Here is a 20,006-nt window from a genome sequence, read left to right as displayed (position 1 = left end):
AAGCTCTCTACTCGTCCTCAGGCAGTTTCTCAGCCACCTCTGGCACACTGCTGCTCCACACCACCCCGCAGCGCTTCGCAACCTCGATAGAAATCTCCCGAACCGCCCTCACCTGCTCTAGCGTCGCTCCTCCCCTTCTCGCCCCATTCAAGTGCCAACCGATCTGCAGCGGAGTGTCTCCCGCGATCAGTGACGCCACAAGTGTGTATGACGTCTCCAACGCCGGTACCACCTTACTGTGCCCGTAAATAAGTCCATAGCCGATCACCAGAGATACTTGCCCTGTCATCATCTTCAGTTAAGAGGAGCATCGAGCTGCAATCTGACCTTACCCATGTCGGGATATATGTCATCCAAAAGCGTTTGCACGCTCTTCGCCGTGCCTCCGTATATATCCTCAAAGAATTTCTCACCGATCTTTTCGTACTTGGTCAATGGTGCATGAAAATCTCTATTACACGCGAGATCAATATATCATCTTAAAAGTGATAGCATCGAACATGCCTTTCAGGGCTTTTCGCTTTGAGTTCTTCAGGCATAACATCATGCAACGCCTTCAGGCTATTTATGGCCTAACATCGACCAAAAAAGTTCAGAATCTAAAAGAATGACGAGCGAGTTATTCCTCGCACCCTTGGGTAACCAGACGTCAATCCAGCCTTGAGCAATGCCTCTCTCATCTTTTGTGCAAGTAAAAACTGTTCAGCCTCAGTAGCTTTGTTCGCTTTCAATTCTTGAAGAGCATATTCAAAGACTTTGGGCACAGCTTCAGGTTTGTTGCTCGCACTATAAGCAACCACGGCAGGGATATACCATGGATTCGCCAAGACTACACAGTAACATCTAAATCAGCCCTGTGGTGGCCCAATCACTGGTCCATCTACTCACCTCCTGACGCTTGCCCCACTGGGTACAACTCCTTCAAATGCGATAGAAAACTTGCAGGTGCGAGTGCAGCCATCGTATATACCTAGACGTTCTGATAAAACCGCAAGGTTGGTGTAGTCTGATTCTACCTTGTGTTTTAGCCAACGCTCTTTATATTCTATGGGAAGAAACACGATTTATTATTGGATGTCTGACTTGGGAGTATTTAAAAATAGCATCACTTCTCGGTCTATCGGAAATATTCGCTCTCCATGATAGTCCCATGATACGGCCGACCAATGCAAATGGGTTAGTGGTTCAACCTGAAATTTGAAAATTTTATTCCACAGCCGTTCGGCTACGCCGTATCGCACCGAATCTTATCAACAAATCACGAGGCGTTGGGCGATTCCAATTTCCATCTCTTCTTTTATTTATAGTAAATATGTAGGATAACATTGTTCGGACGACTGACTCGTCCATTGGTATGTATCGAATAATATACAAGGGTATCAAACTATGCTATATCAAACACTATCTTCTACCATCAACATATTAGCCACTTCCGACTCTTCTACCTCATCCAGAGTGTCCAAATCATCAACTTCCCCACTCCCGGTCACCTCGTCCGTTATCATCTGATTTTGACAATCACAAAGTTTCTTAAACAACTCCTCATCCGAAGCTCTCAGAGCCATAAACGCTCTCTCCGCCACCGCAAACCTCGATACCGCTTTACTATTACTCACAATCGGTCCTGCAACAATCTGACCATGAAACACCGCACTAACAGATTCCACAGCTTGACCATTCCTCTCTTCAGTATTTCTCCTAAACAAAAAAATAAATTCCTCATGTGTACATATGATCAATTTAAATGTCTTTACGCACTTGAATTTCAAATTATGGCCTTTTGAACAACCGACACTCGCAAGCCATTCCAATACTTCCGATACCGGATCTTTCGGAATGGAAGGATTCAAAACCTCTAAAATGTCTTCCATCAACCTACAAACAATACCTCCCGTCCTATCCAAATCATATCCTACATCCACAAACACCGCACCAACAACACTCTCAAAAGCATCACTTATAGCTTTTGGAGGATCATATCGCCATCCTCTACGTACAATTTCATCAGCAGTAGCAGATTCGAGAACAGGGACGTAGAGATTGATAGCATTGTTCAAGTCGATACTGTTTTGTAGTAGGTATTTGTGAATATGAAGTTTGCGGATGGCGATATGGGCTAGGGCGGGTGAACATATTGCTTTGGTACGAGGAAGAGCGAGTTGATGAGATGTTGCTTTAGGAAATTTGTGGTAGAGATATTCTGTGACGAGCATTTTAATAACAGCTATCAAGAATAATTTAGCAGGGGTAAAGACAAAAAGGCATGCGACTACTTACAGTCTCCTAAAAATTCGAGTCGTTGATATGAAGGTGTCGAGGAAAACTCAAGTGATGGATGTGTAACAGCTTCGACGAGTAATTCCGGGTTCTCAAAAACATATCCAATCTCCTTCTCCAAACCCGCAACCAAAGCCGGTACACCAATTTCTCTCGCTTCAGCTCTCCTACATCTTTCACCCCAAGGTTGTATCCCACCAAATGACAACCCAAAACATACCCCAGTTCTCAAAGCCATGGGAATTCCACCAGCAAGGAAACTCGCACCAAGTAACGCCTCGACACAGTCCTGTAAACCTCGACGCGGGATTTGCCTTTTCACCGACTTCCTATTCCTGATTTCTTTTACTTCATACCCTTTCTGCTCTACGAAAGGCCATTTCTCAACGCCCATCTTTTCCGATGATATGAACCTTTCCAGTTCAACCGTTCGAGCACATGATACCAAAAACTTGTTCGATACACGCCCAGCTCGAAGAGTTGACAATTGACCTTCGTGTCTTCTCGGATATTTGAACATTAGATGCACGGTCGTACAGATATCCAAGACGGCATCACCCAGCGTCTCTAACCGTTGATTACTAAAATCCGCATCAACATTTGGAAGAGTAAGAGCTTCCATCAAAAGATCATCTGGAATAAATGGAAGCCCGATATTCAGACGTGTACTCTGAGCACGATAGGCATCAGTGATTTTATGGCATAGTGTTGGAAGAATTTCAAATCCCCTGATAACGTCGGGTGACATGTCAACCCAACCACAAGTGTTCATCGGAACGATTGGGGGGACTTTGAAATCGGGTTCGATGGTTGGGATACGATATGATGGGTCTAGTGAATATCGAGAACTAGCGTGTTTGTCTAATCGTGGTGCTTCCAGAAGAGGTCCGTCCTTGGGTATTTCGAGTTGAATCTTTCGCCTTCGAGACCCTCTATTCGTCCAATATTCGTGATAGGATGAACTGGTCACAATCTTTTCTACGCCAAAAGCATCGATGCCCCTATAAGTAGCCTCGACAGACCCAATTGGCGGAATGCTCATCGGGGAAAGATCGCTTCTGATCTTCTGTAGAACTCTAGTCCGACCACTTTCGAATTTGTTGAGTACCAGAAGCTTTTTCTCGTCACCGTAGATGATGTCGTCCAGACTAGCAATTCCTCTGGGGTTATCCACCACTCGCCGTATTTGATGGAAATCGACCTCCAAGGTATCAGTGAGAGGAACGAGGTATACACCCAATGGTTCTGCTAGAGGGGATCCAGTGACGCGATAATAAATGCCCAGTCTCGTGTATTCATGCATCGTCCTCCTGAGTTCCACCTCTTCCTCGCTATCCAAAACAAAAGCTTCAGGATGACCAAGTCGGACCAAAATATCCGATCGAAGTTCAACCGATGGTAACGGCGTCCCTGAAACCAATCCTGTGACAGGCTCCCCTCCAAGGTAGATGGGGTGTAACCAAAGTTTCTCTCCTATTGTCCATGGATATTTCACATCAACATTCATCACTGTCGGTGTATCTCGTGATTCCAACCCAAGCCATGTTTGAGCCATCTCCTCTTCCCCCAAGGTGCTACCTGGCGTCGGGAGTAGATATTGATCGAAAATGTCGAGTTCATGTAACCGTTTAACAGCCAAAAACGCGACAGCTCTTTTTGCTTCTTTCTTTGAGCATTTCAAGGGACCGGTATATGTTAGTTGGTCGGGGGGTAAAGGGATACTGAGAGGAAGTTGGACGGTGGATTGAAAATCTCCAGTGAACTTTGGTTTGTGTGGAGGTGTATAGGCGTCGCAGGGTATGAGAGCGCATAGGTAGTTCAGCAAACCGATGGCGCTATCATACGAGAGTACCGCCTCAGTCGAAGGAACGACATATCGTTCTCGAGATGCAAGATCCAAAGGATTAAGGTCCTCCTCCTCGTCCTCATCCTCTTGTTGCGCAGGCATCGTTACTGCTGCACGCTGTCGACCTTGATAGGCTTTGTTCATCTCAGGCTCTTGAGCCAGCAGATTTTGATAGAACTCGAAGCTAACTTGATCATCCTGACGTATCATGACAATGAATCGAGAATCGGCGTTTCGGGCTCGTCCTCGGGATTGAACATATCCTACCATATGCCGAAATGGGTCGAAACGCACTACAAGGTCGCAAGCCTACCAAAATGAACGAAGGTAGGATGCTATGGTGCATTGATAACGTACTGGAAAGTCCAGACCTTCTTCGGCAACAGATGTTGCGATAACTTATCCATTCAGACTGTTTAGTGCGCGGTTATGACTTCACAGAATTCGACAGACTTACGGACGTTCACCTCTCCTTTCCGAAATGCCTGTATTGCGTCGCCATGATAAGTGTCTGTTGCCTTCGACACACCATCGCTATTGACACCTTGGCCAACAAGATGAGCTGAGCGGATCTTTCCCTCTAACCCCGGTATAACTGGAAGAATTTTGGACAAACATGCAGCAACTTGACGCTGCTCTACGAAGACGATGACTTGAAAGTTCGGCGTATAGAATTCGAGGAGAATACGCTTGAGGGCATCGACCTTCGGGGAACACCACTTGAGTGGCACTGGAATAGGAACCCTATTGGGGCAGTCGTTCCTCCAAAAGAAGCCTTCAAAGTCCAAGAGAATGTCTCGTATGAGGTTCAGCTCTTCCGGCGGGTTGCGTTTGGGTGCACTTGCGCCAGCCACATATTCCACAACCTCCATTTTGGTATCTTCGATGGTGCGGAGTCCCGTTTGCACGCTCTTAAGGACATGTCGAACTTCAAGGTACAGAAAAAGGGACGCGCAGTATGGTCCTAAGTTGTATAGGGTCGCATCGTGTCGCATCACGAGGCTTGACCACGCCACCTCGAGATGTTCCCATGTCGCTGGCGAGATAACAGAAAGGCAACGCAAGAAATTGGGATCGTGAAAGTCATAATTATCCGGAGGAGCGGGGAAGATAGTGATCAGCTAATTAGATTTATTGTCAAAAGACATCTTCAGCCTAAAGTACAATGAATAATCACCTCAGAGGGTCTAGGTGTATGGACGGCCAACTCATCGACGTGTTCACGGACACTGATGATAACTGAATCAAGATTCGTTTCCAGAGTTAAGAGGGAGCCAACAGGATCTTTCGTATTCCAAACGGGGGAGGCAGTCATCCCAAAGATTTTTGGTCTGTCTTCAACCTCCTTGATGTAAAAATATTCTTGCATTATAATGTTGTAGGGATGGTTTTTACGAGCATGATGACATTCGTCAAAGACCAAAAGCGCGATCTGTCTGAGGCTCCAAATAGAATGGGTAATGAAATTAACGAGTATTTGTGCTGCGAACGAGCCCACGCCTCAGAAAACGATTGATAGGGCGGATAAATCGAGAAACACACGAGTCATGACGATCACGTCGCATTTTCCTAATTTTTTCTTCCACTGCATCCTATCACTCAGCGAGATATCAAGTGCTCCGTATAATTTTTCGGTGCGCAGGGGTGTGTTATCACGCAGGTACTTTGCTTGTTGCTCCACCAGAGCGACTCGTGGGACCAGAAAGATGATCAATTTGTCCCCAGAGCTCTCAAGTGCAGACATCCATTTAATGAGTAACAGCCCGATGAGCGTTTTGCCAGAACCTGTGTTGAGGGCAGTAATCACATTCTCTGTTTTTGTCCAGAGTCACTCTTCCTCTAGGGATACGATAGATGAAGTACCTTTCTGTGCCCGTTCAAAGATTTCCTCCTGGTATTTGCGTGGTCGAAGTTCGGATGTGGTATTGGCGATTGGGTCAATGATGGTCATGTCTTCAAAATTAGCTCGAAGGTATGATCAGCGTGGCCCCACTAAGTAGACATTCAGAGCCGAAAACGGAAAAGATGTTTAGAATAATGGTGATGGATAGGAGCGATGGACTGATATAGTTATGCGTACGAGAGCTGGTGGTTTGTAGAAGAGGAATCACACTGAAATTTTTGAGAAAAGGAACGGAGAAAGGAAGAAGATCCAAGATCACTGTCAAGGGGTCTATATTTAAATCCAAACCTCGTTAACGCCCGCGCATGGGCACGTGACCACGCTCTGCGGCGCCCAGATCCGCAGGTTCTTCCGCAGGCAATGTCCCAAGCGCTAATATACCGCCAGACGGGTGCTGGACGTCCACGAAAGCAAGCCTGAAATTTATTGCCAGAATTTGACCAGATATGGCCGTCAATCCCAGTGAAGATACTGAATTGTACGTCACTCTCTGCACCCCGTACTTACCCTTATCTAATCTGCTGCTAGTAACGACGCTTTACGCAAACATGGTATCTTACCTCCGCGTCCAAAGACACCCCAATCTCCATCTCCACCTCCACCATCCAGCTTGGAGGACCGACTAGATGACCTTGATGATGCAGAACTCTTGGAACTAGAGGAAGAGGCCAAGAACGACGAGACTGAGCGCAGGATACGGGAATACCATGAAAAGCGAGTAGAAGAAGAAAAGAAAGAGGCACTGCGAGCTCGTTTTGGGCGAATATACCCTATAGGACGGGATGATTACACCAGAGAGGTCACCGATGCCAGCAAGATCAATGAAGTAGGGGATAACGAAGAACGAGGAACTGGCGTTGTATGTTTCTTGTATAAGGACGGGTGGGTCTTCTTCTTGCAACCTGTACACCTAAATAGTATCTCATAGCTTGCTAGGGTTCCCAGAAGTGATATAGCATTCCAGCACCTCCGGACTCTAGCGCAGAAATATCCTCGGACAAAATTCGTCTCTATCATCGGTGACAAATGCATACCGAATTTGCCTGACGCTCGAGTTCCCATGTTCATCATATATCGGAAAGGAGAAATCAGTAGCCAGGTTACCGCGTGGGGTGCAGACCGGTCGCGTTCACTCCAGGGTATGTAGATCTTCCGGCCACTCGTCAGTTTGTGCTGACCGACTTCACAGAGCTCGAGGCCATGCTTATCATGACGGGTGCTGTTGATCCTCCGGATCGTCCTTTGACTGGTGACCGCCGCGGGGATGACGACGATAGTGAGGGCGAAGACGACGATATTTCTTCGAGAATGCGTTCGAAAGTGACGCGTACTAATGCCAGAACGGCGAAAAACATCAGGTCTTCTAAAGACGACTCCGATTCAGATTTTGAGTTCGATATGTAGCATAACTGTATGCTCTGTCCGTATAATGTATTTCTGAACCGGCCAGTACGACTTCACCACGTAGCTCGAAGTCGCCGGGTAGCTTTTCGAACGCGTCGTAATTCTCACGCATGGCTAACGCGTCTCCCTTGCACCATGTCTACAGTCTGGTCAAGTCTCTGCTATTGGACCGACGCTACTTCTGGACGTTGGCGAGCTTCGTTCTCATAGGGGATGTGGTCCTCACGGAAATCATCATCAAGTTCATTTCTTGTAGGTCCAAAGTCGAGGGCCCACTACGATTAATTCATGCAACAACTTCTCCAGACACAGAAATTGATTGGGAGACCTACATGATCCAAACGGAACTTTATATCAAGGGGCAATATAACTACTCTTTGATATCAGGACCTACGGGACCACTGGTGTGCGTACGAGACCCAGTTCAGAGTTAAACTAGAACTCATCGCACTTCCAGGTATCCCGCTGGTCACGTCAGGATTCATGAATACCTGTATAGATTCACGGACGCAGGTCGCGATATTCGATTTGCACAACACATCTATGGCATCTTGTATATCCTTACCCTAACGGTGACGTGTGCAATCTATCACAAGGCACAAAACATCCCGAACTGGGTTCTGCTGCTATTGCCCCTCAGCAAACGTCTGCATTCTATATTTGTCCTTAGGCTGTTTAATGACTGCTGGGCTCTCTTTTTAATGGCTTTGTCGATATTGGCGTATCAGTTCAATCTCGATGATACTGGTATATTATTCTATGGGTGAGGTTTCACTCTTTCCGGATTTTATGAGTACTGATACCCCACAGCCTGGCGCTTTCTGTCAAAATGTCGATTCTACTATACCTTCCCGGTCTTCTGATTATCATTTTCAAACGTCGCGGACTTGTGACAACACTTCGTCAACTGCTTACCATCATAGCAATCCAAGCGCTGCTTGCCTCTCCATTTATTTCTGAAGACCCTTGGAGCTACTTGAAAGGTGCCTTTGACCTAGGCCGTGTTTTTCTGTATAAATGGACTGTGAACTGGAGATTTGTCAACGAGGGAACGTTTTTGAACCCGACTTTCGCTCTGAGTTTGCTCGTGGGGCACATTTCGGTGTTGGTGGCTTTTGGGTTGTTCAAATGGTGTAAATTGGATGGAGGTGTTTGGAAGGTTTTGGATCGGGGATTAAGACGACCGCGTCATCCTGCTGGACTTGCTCCGACCAATCCCGATTGTAAGCTTTCTCTGATAAATATAACCTATCGATTTCTTATGTTGTGATTGTAGACACCGCTACCGTCTTATTCACTTCCAATCTGATTGGCATTCTTTTTGCGCGGTCATTGCATTACCAGTTTTACTCCTGGTATTCAATGCAAATACCTTTTTTGGCTTGGAGGACACGGTATCCGATTATACTGAAGTGCGTACATGTCATTTGTAGAGCTTGTGCATTACCTTCTGACTAATTTGTTGAAGGCTTGCTCTTCTTCTCATGATTGAATACGCGTGGAATGTCTATCCTTCCACCGATCTTTCGTCTGCGGCTCTCTTGGCTGGAAATTCATTGTTACTTATTGGAGTATGGTTTGGATATCCAAATGGTGTAACTACGAGTCAAGCCGCGTCTACCCAGCGTAAGGCTAAGTAATGTAGAGTAATAATACCATACCGTGGTGATTGAAGTGGCAAAGCCATCAGCAGCCATCAATCTTTGGTCATTTCCTTCTTGCCTTGCTTAACTCACTACTCGTTTGTACCAATACCATGCCTAAGAAAAAAGCGGCGACTTCTAAATCTAAATCTGATATTCCTTCGACTACAACAAAGGCATCTATTGCCCCAGTAACAGCCTCCATGGTGTTTCCAGATCTGGCTCCGAAACAAGGACTTGAATGCCGGACAATCCTTGAAGATCAAATTCTAGTCATCGACGTATGCCAACTCTTTCGTGTCCCGAGAACGGTTCTCTCGAAAACTTCATACCAATAGGAATTCTTATCTCCAGCAGAATGCAAGATCTACGCCAAATTCATTGATAATCTCCCACTTGAGCTCACTCCACCGAAGAAAAGAGGGGAGGCGGAACGAGTTAATTGTATGTCTCTCCCTTTACCTTTCCGGTCGCATGAGTATATGACTGCTATCTGACGCTTTTGCGTGCGGCTGACTAGACAGGTTTTCTGTTGCGTCTTTGGATTTCGCTCAGAGGTTACATACCCTCCTGACGCCTCATTTACCGTCATTTCCATACCCGAGTTGGAGCAAGAAGAAAACAGACACAGATGAACTTAGGCTTCCACACTCGTTCAATTCGAATATACGGATGTACAAATACTGTGAGGGACAATATTTTGGGTATGTGTATGCGGAACATCGTATGAAATTTCATTCGAAGTAACTCATTTACAAAGACCACATTACGATGATTCCGTCAAGGATACATTAACTGGTGTCAAGTCTGAATGGACGTTGTTGATTTATTTGTCTGGTATAGAAGATGGTGTTGAAGGAGGAGAGGTTAGTTATATATTCAATCCATTACGACTTTAGCCCGAGATGACCGGTCCACAGACTGTTTTTTACAGGGAGGAAAGAGGGAAACCTAGGGAAAGTATCGTACCGCAACTAAACCGGGGGACAGCACTCTTGCATAGGTAAAGCATTGGTCTTCTATCACCGAAAGTCGTTTTCACGTCGCGCTTTTAGACATGGTCAAAATTGTATGTTGCACGAAGGTTCCCCAGTCAAGAGTGGCACAAAATACGTTCTGCGGTCAGATTTGATGTTCATGGGATGAGAACGTATTGTGGATGCCTCTCGTTCAGAAGCGGTGGAGCTACCGATTTCCCTTTGATTTTTTCTTCTTCATTGGCATGCCAGCCTCCACCACATCGTCATCTCTATCCTGGTCGTCCCTTCCACCACCTTCGCGTCTTCGCTTTCGCCCTTTGTCTTTCCCATTCATGGCTTGATCCCTCAATTCTGCAGCAGCCACACGCCCAGCCTCGTCAGCACGTTCTCTCAAGAGTGCAATTTCTTGATCATCTGTCGGCCAAAGTTCCATCTTCTTTCCAATGACTTGTTCTATTCGTTGCACGAGTTCAACGTCGTATTGTGTCACGAGTGTTATCGATTTTCCCGCACGACCTGCACGAGCTGTTCGGCCTACGCGGTGAATATAATCTTTTGAGTGGGTGGGAATGTCAAAGTTGATGACAACGTCGACGGAAGGGATATCCAAGCCACTATTTGTATATGTTGATGAGTCTTGTATTTTTAAAATGAATAAATTCGTTGGGCACGTACCGACTAGCGACGTCCGTAGCAACTAGTACTCTTCGCCCTCCACTTTTGAACTGTCCAAGAGCGCCTAGTCGTTGACTTTGTGATAATTGACCATGCAGGGGTACTGCGGGAAAACCTAATGTCCGCAGAATGATTGATAGCCTGAATAATTGTAAGACATGTTCAAATCAGGTCGGTTATAAATCTCACCTAGAGGCATCATGTACGGTGCGCGTGAAAATTATGATAGAATTTTGTGCCAATGTGTTAGCCAAATAAACGAGATACGCGTCCTTATCTTTGAGCGGCATGAGAAGGTAGTATTGAAGAAGGGTGGAGACTGTTTGGTATCTTGTAACGTTATGAGAGATAGATTCAGCTACAGAAAATAGAAAGTATACTTGGTGGAGACTTCGACTCGAACCGGATTGGATAAGCTTGCCCTTTGAAGCTTTGCAACTTTTGTTGTCATTGTTGCAGAGAATAGATAAGTGGTACGTTCCTTGGGTATGAGTTTCAGAATTTTGTCAATAATGGTGCCAAAGTCCAGGTCTAGTAGACGGTCTGCCTCATCCAGCACCTTTGATACGTCAGTAACCCTCGTTGAACACAAATAAACCAATGTACGCACTAAGAATTTTATATTTCGCAGATTGAATCCTTTGGTCTTCTCGAGATGGTCCATCAGTCGTCCGGGAGTAGCCACAACGATATGGGGACGCTTTGCCAACGCAATGGCCTGAGCAGGCATGTCCATACCTCCGACAATAACGGCACATCTAGCACCCATAGCTGATCCCAAAGATTCGAGCTGCTGGGATATTTGATATGCGAGTTCGCGAGTAGGGGCTAGCACACAGGCGAAAAGACCTTTTGGCTCTTCCCATAATTTTTGTAAAATTGGCAGCCCAAATGCTGCTGTTTTTCCAGAACCAGTAGCTGCGACACCAATAATATCCCGGCCTTCGAGAGCATGCGGTAAAGCCTCTACTTGAATTTCAGTCGGTATTTTGAAATTGAGTTGTTCGAGAGATTCTAGCAGCGGCTTTATGAGACCAAGCGACTCGAAAGTGGGCGGGGGCGCTGGAGACAAGGATGTACTGGCTTCATCTGGTAGAGGCATTGTGGTTGGGGAGAGATATGTTTGCTTGGAATTTTCGATATCAGTTCCCACGACTAATGATGTTCTAAATACGTTCTCAATACTGATACTTACCTTGCAACCTCCCACCGCAATGACTGAAAACCGGGTCATTGTGACTTACACAACTGCTTCTTCTCTTCTCTCGACTGAAACTTGGAAACAAATCCATACTGCTCTCAAGGTGCAGTTTCCCCTTCGCAACATTCATTGGAAACCACCTTCCGCATCCTCTATCTTGACAATCCAAGAACTTGACGTCAAGCTTGTACCCTTCGAAAATGTGCGGGATGAACATGCTTCCCAAATACCCATGACATTGCTGGAGAAACCATTGCTACATATCTACGTCGTCGCTTGCGAGGTATCCGATACACCCAATGTTTTGTACATGAGTTTGTCAATTGAAAAGCTTTATAGCCAGGTGACCTTGAAACATACAAAAACTCGGTCAAGAGACAAGTCAAAGATTGGCATAACTCAATAGTCTCTCGCAAGAATCAGGAATGGCTCATCCTACACCTTGTCAAAGGCGATACACCCCTCCCCAGCGGGAAGCTCTTCCAGCTAAAGGGCTCGGTACTTGATAAGCTGAGGACAGACTTTAATCAAGATAAACGCGATCGGTGTGTAAACCGATTCGCCTTCACTTCTACGGCTTCATTGCGTTCCTTGGGTTTCTAGATGCATTCAAGTGACCTGCATTCAAGTGACCTGGTCCACAACAAATGATAAACCTTCGGCCTGGGGTGAATTTGCAAACAAGGTGAAAGATAGTCTTATGACTGCATTCGATGCTGCCGTCAGTCAACGGGAGGAGGAGGTCCGGCGGTCAGAGAGTCAACAATCGATGCCGGGCTGGAACTTTTGTACATTCTTTATCCTAAAAGTAAGATTTGCACACTCTGAAGAACGCTCCCCACTTACTGATCTTAGGAAAGTCTGGCAAGTTCTTATGAGGGAATGAACTTTTTTGAAGAAGCCTTGATTCAGTTTGAGGAGCTAGAGGAACTCTTCAATCACATTTGGACTGAGAAGAATTTCTCGTGGTTTGGGACTCTGATCGACCCTGGCCCAGAAGATGACACTCTACCTCTTTTATCAGTCTCTAAGAAACCCTACCGCGATCTCATCCTTGCAAGCAACATATCAGTATTTGACTTACGAACATATCTCCTCACTCGACAATGTGAACTCCTAGCAAAATTGGGACGTATCGGTCAAATTGCTGTCAACACCTCGTCTTTCCTCGCAAGATTTGGACAACGCCTCCGTGCTGCAGCCGTAGGTCACGTATCCACCCGGGAAATGTGTTTCGATTCACCTTATACAATACAAGGATACACTACCATTGTATTTCGTTGAATCGTGGATTTACTCATCCTCCCTAAGCGTTGCCCAGCAATATGACGCTTGGTTCCCTCCCTCACCTGACGGCAGCAAACCAAGTCCGCTATACGCTAGCAAGGGGGAACTATATGAGAATGCCTGGCACCAGGTAATTTCTTAACGCTCTTGTTGAATATACTTACAAGGGACTATCTTAGCTCAATGTCATCGGCGTGGATAGTGGGCATTTGCCTGCGAAACCTCCATTTTGCATGAAATTACGTCGTGAACCAAATCCGCACAAAAGAGATTCTAAAACAGCGATTAGTAACAAGGATCTCCGCGAAATTATTCATGATAGGGAAGCTTTTTTCAAGATGTATATTGATGTGACGAATCGTGCCATCTCTATGTATACCAAAGCTGGTCGAAGAAAATCTGCGCTCAAGCTTCATGGAACTTTGGCTGCACTTGATTTGTATGTATGGTTATTCTCAAGGGAACTATGTGTGTCTATGTCTCTTTATATAGGCATCGCGAACAATATTCCGCGGCTCTCACAACGTACAGCTCTTTGCCTGCTCATTACTCCCCGCATACATGGACCGCTTTGGAGTCGTACATGTTATCACGCGCTCTGGATGCACATGCCGAAATGGATCAACCAAAAGACAACGAATGGATGCACAACTTGTTGTCGTATCTTAAAAGTCTGATCGAACACAAAGGTGATCAGTTGTTGATACACGAGGACGACAAGGCAGAATATATCTCCCAACTGGTATCCTTATTGACGCAGACCACGCACGGCCTAGATTCCGGTGAGACCTCATATACGTAAAACGTCAAGTATCACCACCCTAACAGCTCGAGTAGAAATCGAAGTTCCTGGGCACCAGATCTTCTCCAATGAAATAATGCCCGAGGTTGACCTTGCAGAGTCGCAAGATGGTGCCTACATTAATCCGACGGTCACCAACCGCCTATCTTGTGTGCGCTTATGTAATTCTCACTGGGAGCTCTAAATTAACGTTGAGGCGAATTAGAGCCTACCGATCGATGATATTACAGTAACTGTCACTGGTCGTGAATCCGAAAAGTACGAGTTTGCAGCTCCTGCAACTGTTATCTCTCCGGGATGTAACGCGTTGCGCCTATTCTGCCCTGTATGTATCAGAGTCTTCGCGCCTGACAAATTCTTGTAATGACGTCTTCGTAGGCCATCTCGATGGGAAAATATCTAATACGGACCACCAAGATTCGCGTCGGAAACCTAGTGTTCCACTGGGATCACAGAAAGGTCAAGTCGTCGAATCGTTGGACCAATACAATCATTCGTGTGCCGCAAGACACTCATGCCCTCAGCGTTACTTTGGATCAGTCCCCTCGAAGTATGTAACATCTGTTTTTTAGGACAAAGCTAAATATCAAATCTAGTTGAACTCGGCAAGTCACCAGCCATCCTGGTCACAATCTCAACGGGAAGGAATAATATCAATCACTTAAGATTACGACTTGGTTGCCCGAATATCGTTTGGAAATATGACACGGCTGTATCACAAGGTATAATATTTTGTACACTGACCAAGGATATGCTCGTTGAACATGTATCCTTTTCTATCAAGGCGAGGGCATCGAGCTGGAATCTGATGGTGATAGCTTGGTGTTGCGTGGTCTTAAGGAAGCTGGAATATATTCCCTCTCCCTTCCCCATTCAGATACGTCTACACTACACGATCTAGTAAGTTCCGGTTTGTGGGCTGATTTTTACAACTAAACACGTTCAATTGAATAGAAAATCAACATCGAGGCTGAATACGATACGGAAGCCCAACCATCAATAACCCGTAAACTCTCTTTGACTAGGGTGCTGTTCACCACACTGCCAATGTCTGTCAATGTTCAAGATTTCTTCAGAGAGTCCAGGTTGGTACGGTAAATCATTCCCATGCACGCCGCTGACTTTTCTCTCTCATAGGTTAATATCAAAGTTCACGATTTCCACGACGAGTCATCAACATATCCGAATAGCTTCGGCGGCTTTAGAGATGCCCCTTGGCGGTATAGATGGGGTCACGATTGCCTCACCGTCGTCGTCCCCAAAGGTTGTTGTGAGTAACTCGTGTCATTGCTGAAAGACGTACCCGCTTAAGTGACATAGACTGTGACCCCTATGCAACCCGCGCATTTCATATTCTTTATAGATTCCGCATCGGGCACTGGTACACCTTTCATCACTTCGAGTATGATTGAGTCACTTACCCTGATTTAGTGCATGAATCTTTGACACTTGTCATAAAATATCGTCTTCTTCGTGCCGGTAAGTCATGTTTCGCATCCGATACCACGATCTTATAACTTGTCAGAGGTGAGAGATCTAATCGAAAAGGAAGTCGAAGCTGTCATGGAGGAGGATGAGTCAAAAATCCACTATGTGTCTTTGATAAATCATCTCATCCAAGCGCTTGGAAATGATGCCTCCTGGGTTGAACTATATGGCGTAACGGGCGAACTGGTTATTCCCGATATGCCACAAGATTCTGACTCAGACTTTGGAGGAAAGCTATTAACTGTAAAGGAAGTGAGTCACTTTTCCTTAGTTTGTTGTATCAATGCAATATATCTTTCTAGAATTTGGCACGCCATCAGCACCCTCAAATTTTTGATAGTACTGAACGGACTTGGCGAGAGATCAGAATACCGGTCGACATACCACAGATGCATGTGCGTGGAATTCTCCTTTCAGATTGCTTTTCTCTTATTTGTTCTTCTAATGATTATTGTCCCATTATAGATCGTGGCAGCTGCTCGCATGAGCATTTTGGCAACGCCATTCGGCAGTGTTAATAGCAATGGAACACCTTCCTTATATGCAGGACAACCCATTTCCACTGAAGTCAAGATCAGCACGTCCTTCCGTTGGGGTCCTAACAGAGACGATCAGAACCAGTCATTCATGATGCGGTACAATGTTGAAGAGACCATTAGGGATTGGCTGATAAGTGGTCCGAAACGTGGGGAATTTATAGCGAAGGTGTGTAACATAGATTGCCTCTTAACGAACCAACTCGAATTCGTATTAGGAAAATGGTTCATTTACGACTCAAATAACCTTGTTGGCGTTACATCACGGAGAATTGCCTTTACCCAAGATCAACGTTTCCGCACTTCCTGTTGCAGGTGATACGGAGAGTGGCTCGATGTCAATTCCATCCGCCGAGGTTTTCCAGGTTCATGGAGCGGAAAAAGTGTTAATCCTTCCTCGCGGTGGCCGAAGTACCTTTGTTGTAGGAACGGGGTTCACGCAATAACCTAAATGGTATAGCATCGCGTGCACGAGCGCGCTCCTGACTGCTTGAGTTGCATAGATCGATTGAATACTGCATATATCTGTGTCCTATCTCTTTGAAAATAGATTTGCGGCGTCCTCCGCTGGAGATTTTCGGGAACAATAACCAAAAACAAACCCTGCCCCAGAGAGGCTCGAACTCTCGACCTTCCGATTGCTACTGAATTGAATCAGAAATAACAGTCGGACGCTGTAACCAACTCAGCCATGGGGCACCTATTTTACTGATTATCAGATGCATTAATCATTCCTTTTCCATCGAAGTCGCGGGGAAAAGGTTGAGAGTCGCCCGAAGTTATTAGTGTGTGCTATTCACCGGTTTTTTGGGGGGTGGCGGAAAACAGAAAATAGTGCTGATCATGGTAATCCTTTTATGTTTGCCTGGTCTAACCTGATTAGATACTATCAGCCCTAGACGTCCTGATCAGGCAAACGTAAGTAGATCAGGCCCATTTTGGATTTCCGACTAAGGGGGTAGAGCAGGGTTGAGAGATTACGCTAATTAAGCCCATTCCGTGCAAACAATCCGTCTGTTACCTGATCCTACGGAACGCGGGTGCAGAAAATCAAGAAATAACAAGAAAAAAATTCCGTCACCTGAGCGATTCGAACACTCGCGGTCAAAGACCAACCGCTAATCAGCCACATTAAGTAGCAGGCGATCCCGTTAACCACTCCGGCAAAGTGACTTACTGAACGATGCGACTTAGATATCTATGTATACCTATCCCCATGCCTTTCCCCTCAGTTCTCCCTCGTGAGCTCTTTCATATGGTATATCTTATATACCACTTTCTTCGCGGCATCATGGCGTTTGACAAGAAATATAATTGATTACAAACGGGCACATGGTTGGTAATACCAAACCTCCAAGGCTGGATCAAATACCGTTCGAAAATCGTATGCCCAACGGCTGTAATGACCTCTTTTTACAGCGAAAAATATAGAATAGCTTACACCATGATTACAATCTACTGCTCCGGTAGCTCTCTTACTGTGATTCCACAAATTCTCGCATATACTTGACGAGCTTTTCAGTTTGTTCTTCTGTGATCGCATTGTAAAGCGAAATACGAATGCCTAATTAAAAAGGGTCAACCATGGGCTACGGCATATAATAAAATAAGAGAACTTACCTCCGACGGAGCTACAATAGAGATCAACCATTTCATTAGCCAACAAGGGGTAAAACAGAAAGATAAAGAACATTACCGATGTCCTTTTATCCCAACCATACCTCTTTCCTCCGCCCCCTTCAAAAACTCCTTCTCCTTCCCTTCTCCAAGCACAACAAAAACCACATTCATCCAACTCTCCGACCCCTTCTTCACATGTCCCTTAAACACCCCCTTCCCCTCCCCCAACCTCAAACACTCATAAACCATCTCCGCCTTCCTCCTATTCACCCTCTCATAATACTCCACCCCTCCCAACTCCGCATTCCTCTTCAACACCAATCCCGAAATATATATAGCCAACACCGGTGGTGTATTATACACACTATTCCCTTCAGCGAGAGTTTTATAGGAAAGTGTTATGGGAACGGGTTGAGCACCTAGTTGAGCGGCGGTATCGACATCGACTATACAATCGTTTCGAACGATGAGGATGGTTAATCCTGCAGGTCCGATGTTTTTTTGAGCTCCAGCGTAGATGACGGCGTGATCTGCTAGATGTGGAATGGATCTTGACATGAAACTCGAGGAATAATCTCCGACAAGAGGAACCAATTGATCTTTTGGTAAAAGATGAAAAGGAAACATCCCTTCATTTTCTTCTTGAGAGTCGCCATCCGAGAGAGCATGCTTGAATTGAACCCCATTGACAGTCTCGTTTTCGCAATAATAAACCAGCGCAGGGTTTTCAGAAAACCGAAACGAATCCCGACCCGGAACATTATCAAACGTCTTCCCATCCTCCGAACCCAATCTCCCATCCGCCACAACATTCACCTTCCCCCCACCCAACCTCACCCCCTCCTTCCACGCCGCCAAACTCCACGATCCCGTCAACACATAATCCAAATTCCTTTCCTCCTCACGTAAATCAGGATAAAGCAACCTATGCCTTGCAAGAAGGTTCAAAACCACAGCAGAAAACTGTCCGGTACCTCCACCCTGAGTGAATAAGATGGAATGAGTCGATGGAACATTCAGTTGTTGTCTGATCAGGGCCTCGACACTAGCAAGATAGGCGGTAAACTCGGGCGAACGATGAGAGATCTCCGCGATGCCGATACCCGTATTATCAAAGTTAAGAAGCCCCTTTGTGGCATCTTCCAATACGGAATCAGGCAAAGCTGAAGGGCCGGCGCCGAAATTAATGACTCGCTGGGAAGTCGCCATATGTGTTTTGACGGATGGCGAGATGGTGGGATGAGTTGGAGGTTGATGACGATTTATCTATTTCAAGTGGACAATGGATCCCTTCTGGGGTCCTTTTCTAATTAAAACACATCGCACACCGAGTCATACTAACAAATGCATTTATCGTCCATGAGAAACGAAAAACTCATGCGAGTCATTCTACAAACGCACTATTACAGTACTACAATGAGACAGACAAGTCCACGGACGAAACAGGTTCGTACAAGTTCGAACTAGGAAATCAAAACCGCGACGAAAGCAAAGGTACAGTCAGAAACAAAAGATGAAACGGGGACCTTAATGCGACAGGAGATGAATGTCATACATACATAAGGGACAATAAATTATGAGAAAGATGAACGTGAACAAAAGGAAAGAAGAACAGGCGCAATAATTAACATGATAGATATCGTAAGATATGGATTCGGCAGCTGAATAAGGCGAAAGCGAAGCCTAGTGCTGAATGGATAACCAGAGTACTAAGAAGATAAATGCAATGCAAACATGGAAAAATGCGAGGTTGGAAACAATGAGCCGTTGCGAAGGGAGGTGCCAGAGGCAGTCGAGAGCAAATACAGAGTTGAGATGGGTTGCAATACCGAGCAGACAGAAACAGGCAACAGGAGAGACAGGAGCTCAATTCGAGCTCAACGGAGATTAACGATACAAAGGGGGAAAAGCAGATTACAAGCCATCATCGATGACAGGCATGAGGTGGCGGAAAGTTATATGCGCAGGATCGAGGCGAGACATATTCATGGGAGTAGAAGGACGTTCTGGAACGGTGCGGGGGAATAAATTAGACGCGTAATGAAACAAGGAGTCATCGCCACGCTCGGCATGAGTTTCGAGAGTCAACGGACTACGCCTCGATGTCAGCTTTCGGTGGCGGATAGGACCAGTGCCCGTTGTTGGGCACGAGATAAAGGGGTCGTCTGGAATGAGGGAGAGATCGGCCAAGTCGTTGGGACGGACATTATCCGTAGGCAAATCCATAGAAGCTATCCATGGTAGCTTATCAAAAGGGTGGATTGGCAAGCGTTCTGGAGCGTATTCGACGCGTGATGCGAGGGGCGGCGGCGTAGCGCGAATGAAGGAGGCTTTGAACGACGTC

The 20,006-nt window shown here is 45.8% G+C and overlaps 7 protein-coding genes and 2 non-coding genes across 9 annotated transcripts; 4 read left to right on the top strand and 5 right to left on the bottom strand.

Moving 5' to 3' along the window:
* Positions 1 to 7: 7 nt before the first annotated feature.
* Positions 8 to 6,074, bottom strand: AGABI2DRAFT_64825 (hypothetical protein; the record flags this gene model as incomplete). The annotated part of the gene is made up of 12 exons (XM_006458476.1): positions 8 to 282; positions 333 to 426; positions 501 to 572; positions 633 to 843; positions 889 to 1,045; positions 1,403 to 2,224; positions 2,278 to 4,432; positions 4,481 to 4,521; positions 4,581 to 5,244; positions 5,301 to 5,605; positions 5,666 to 5,935; positions 5,987 to 6,074. The coding sequence occupies 12 exons, from the start codon at positions 6,072 to 6,074 to the stop codon at positions 8 to 10; spliced, it is 5,154 nt and encodes a 1,717-aa protein (XP_006458539.1).
* Positions 6,075 to 6,472: 398 nt separating this feature from the next.
* On the top strand, positions 6,473 to 7,173 carry AGABI2DRAFT_64917 (hypothetical protein; the record flags this gene model as incomplete). Its single annotated transcript, XM_006458475.1, has 3 exons — positions 6,473 to 6,504; positions 6,555 to 6,908; positions 6,963 to 7,173. The coding sequence occupies 3 exons, from the start codon at positions 6,473 to 6,475 to the stop codon at positions 7,171 to 7,173; spliced, it is 597 nt and encodes a 198-aa protein (XP_006458538.1).
* Positions 7,174 to 7,540: 367 nt separating this feature from the next.
* On the top strand, positions 7,541 to 10,978 carry AGABI2DRAFT_200258 (hypothetical protein; the record flags this gene model as incomplete). The annotated part of the gene is made up of 14 exons (XM_006458474.1): positions 7,541 to 7,682; positions 7,737 to 7,836; positions 7,888 to 8,193; positions 8,241 to 8,653; positions 8,707 to 8,842; positions 8,899 to 9,025; positions 9,250 to 9,354; positions 9,412 to 9,517; positions 9,594 to 9,777; positions 9,834 to 9,939; positions 9,994 to 10,076; positions 10,129 to 10,667; positions 10,729 to 10,869; positions 10,918 to 10,978. The coding sequence occupies 12 exons, from the start codon at positions 7,541 to 7,543 to the stop codon at positions 10,217 to 10,219; spliced, it is 1,899 nt and encodes a 632-aa protein (XP_006458537.1). The 3' UTR covers positions 10,220 to 10,667; positions 10,729 to 10,869; positions 10,918 to 10,978.
* On the bottom strand, positions 10,259 to 11,830 carry AGABI2DRAFT_64060 (hypothetical protein; the record flags this gene model as incomplete). The annotated part of the gene is made up of 5 exons (XM_006458473.1): positions 10,259 to 10,667; positions 10,729 to 10,869; positions 10,918 to 11,058; positions 11,109 to 11,287; positions 11,339 to 11,830. The coding sequence occupies 5 exons, from the start codon at positions 11,828 to 11,830 to the stop codon at positions 10,259 to 10,261; spliced, it is 1,362 nt and encodes a 453-aa protein (XP_006458536.1).
* A 112-nt stretch (positions 11,831 to 11,942) lies between these two features.
* Positions 11,943 to 16,488, top strand: AGABI2DRAFT_64154 (hypothetical protein; the record flags this gene model as incomplete). The annotated part of the gene is made up of 20 exons (XM_006458472.1): positions 11,943 to 12,212; positions 12,269 to 12,476; positions 12,544 to 12,737; positions 12,785 to 13,132; positions 13,188 to 13,346; positions 13,396 to 13,655; positions 13,709 to 13,998; positions 14,054 to 14,169; positions 14,224 to 14,343; positions 14,397 to 14,568; positions 14,615 to 14,740; positions 14,803 to 14,918; positions 14,973 to 15,103; positions 15,156 to 15,288; positions 15,339 to 15,399; positions 15,450 to 15,497; positions 15,544 to 15,758; positions 15,809 to 15,901; positions 15,972 to 16,211; positions 16,261 to 16,488. The coding sequence occupies 20 exons, from the start codon at positions 11,943 to 11,945 to the stop codon at positions 16,486 to 16,488; spliced, it is 3,528 nt and encodes a 1,175-aa protein (XP_006458535.1).
* Positions 16,489 to 16,645: 157 nt separating this feature from the next.
* Positions 16,646 to 16,741, bottom strand: AGABI2DRAFT_t23. Its single transcript has one exon. It is a non-coding gene; the product is annotated as a tRNA-Asn (tRNA).
* Positions 16,742 to 17,117: 376 nt separating this feature from the next.
* On the bottom strand, positions 17,118 to 17,215 carry AGABI2DRAFT_t22. The gene has a single exon. It is a non-coding gene; the product is annotated as a tRNA-Ser (tRNA).
* Positions 17,216 to 17,335: 120 nt separating this feature from the next.
* Positions 17,336 to 18,906, bottom strand: AGABI2DRAFT_190814 (hypothetical protein). Its single transcript, XM_006458471.1, has 3 exons — positions 17,739 to 18,906; positions 17,663 to 17,673; positions 17,336 to 17,606 (listed from the first exon to the last, which is right to left on the bottom strand). The coding sequence occupies exons 1-3, from the start codon at positions 18,869 to 18,871 to the stop codon at positions 17,518 to 17,520; spliced, it is 1,233 nt and encodes a 410-aa protein (XP_006458534.1). The 5' UTR covers positions 18,872 to 18,906; the 3' UTR covers positions 17,336 to 17,517.
* Positions 18,907 to 19,201: 295 nt separating this feature from the next.
* Positions 19,202 to 20,006, top strand: AGABI2DRAFT_190812 (hypothetical protein). The gene has a single exon (XM_006458470.1). The coding sequence runs from the start codon at positions 19,397 to 19,399 to the stop codon at positions 19,688 to 19,690; it is 294 nt and encodes a 97-aa protein (XP_006458533.1). The 5' UTR covers positions 19,202 to 19,396; the 3' UTR covers positions 19,691 to 20,006.

Source organism: Agaricus bisporus (genome assembly GCF_000300575.1).
Source record: "Agaricus bisporus var. bisporus H97 unplaced genomic scaffold AGABI2scaffold_2, whole genome shotgun sequence".
In the NCBI taxonomy this organism is placed as follows: Eukaryota; Fungi; Basidiomycota; class Agaricomycetes; order Agaricales; family Agaricaceae; genus Agaricus; species Agaricus bisporus.
The sequence above is the reverse complement of the archived record's forward strand: the minus strand, read 5'-3'. Positions and strand labels throughout refer to the sequence as shown.

What these genes read in the sequence shown, in the direction of transcription:
- AGABI2DRAFT_190814 (XM_006458471.1), bottom strand. Translation starts at nt 18,871, where the DNA reads ATGGCGACTTCCCAGCGAGTCATTAATTTCGGCGCCGGCCCTTCAGCT.
- AGABI2DRAFT_190812 (XM_006458470.1), top strand. Translation starts at nt 19,397, where the DNA reads ATGGAAAAATGCGAGGTTGGAAACAATGAGCCGTTGCGAAGGGAGGTG.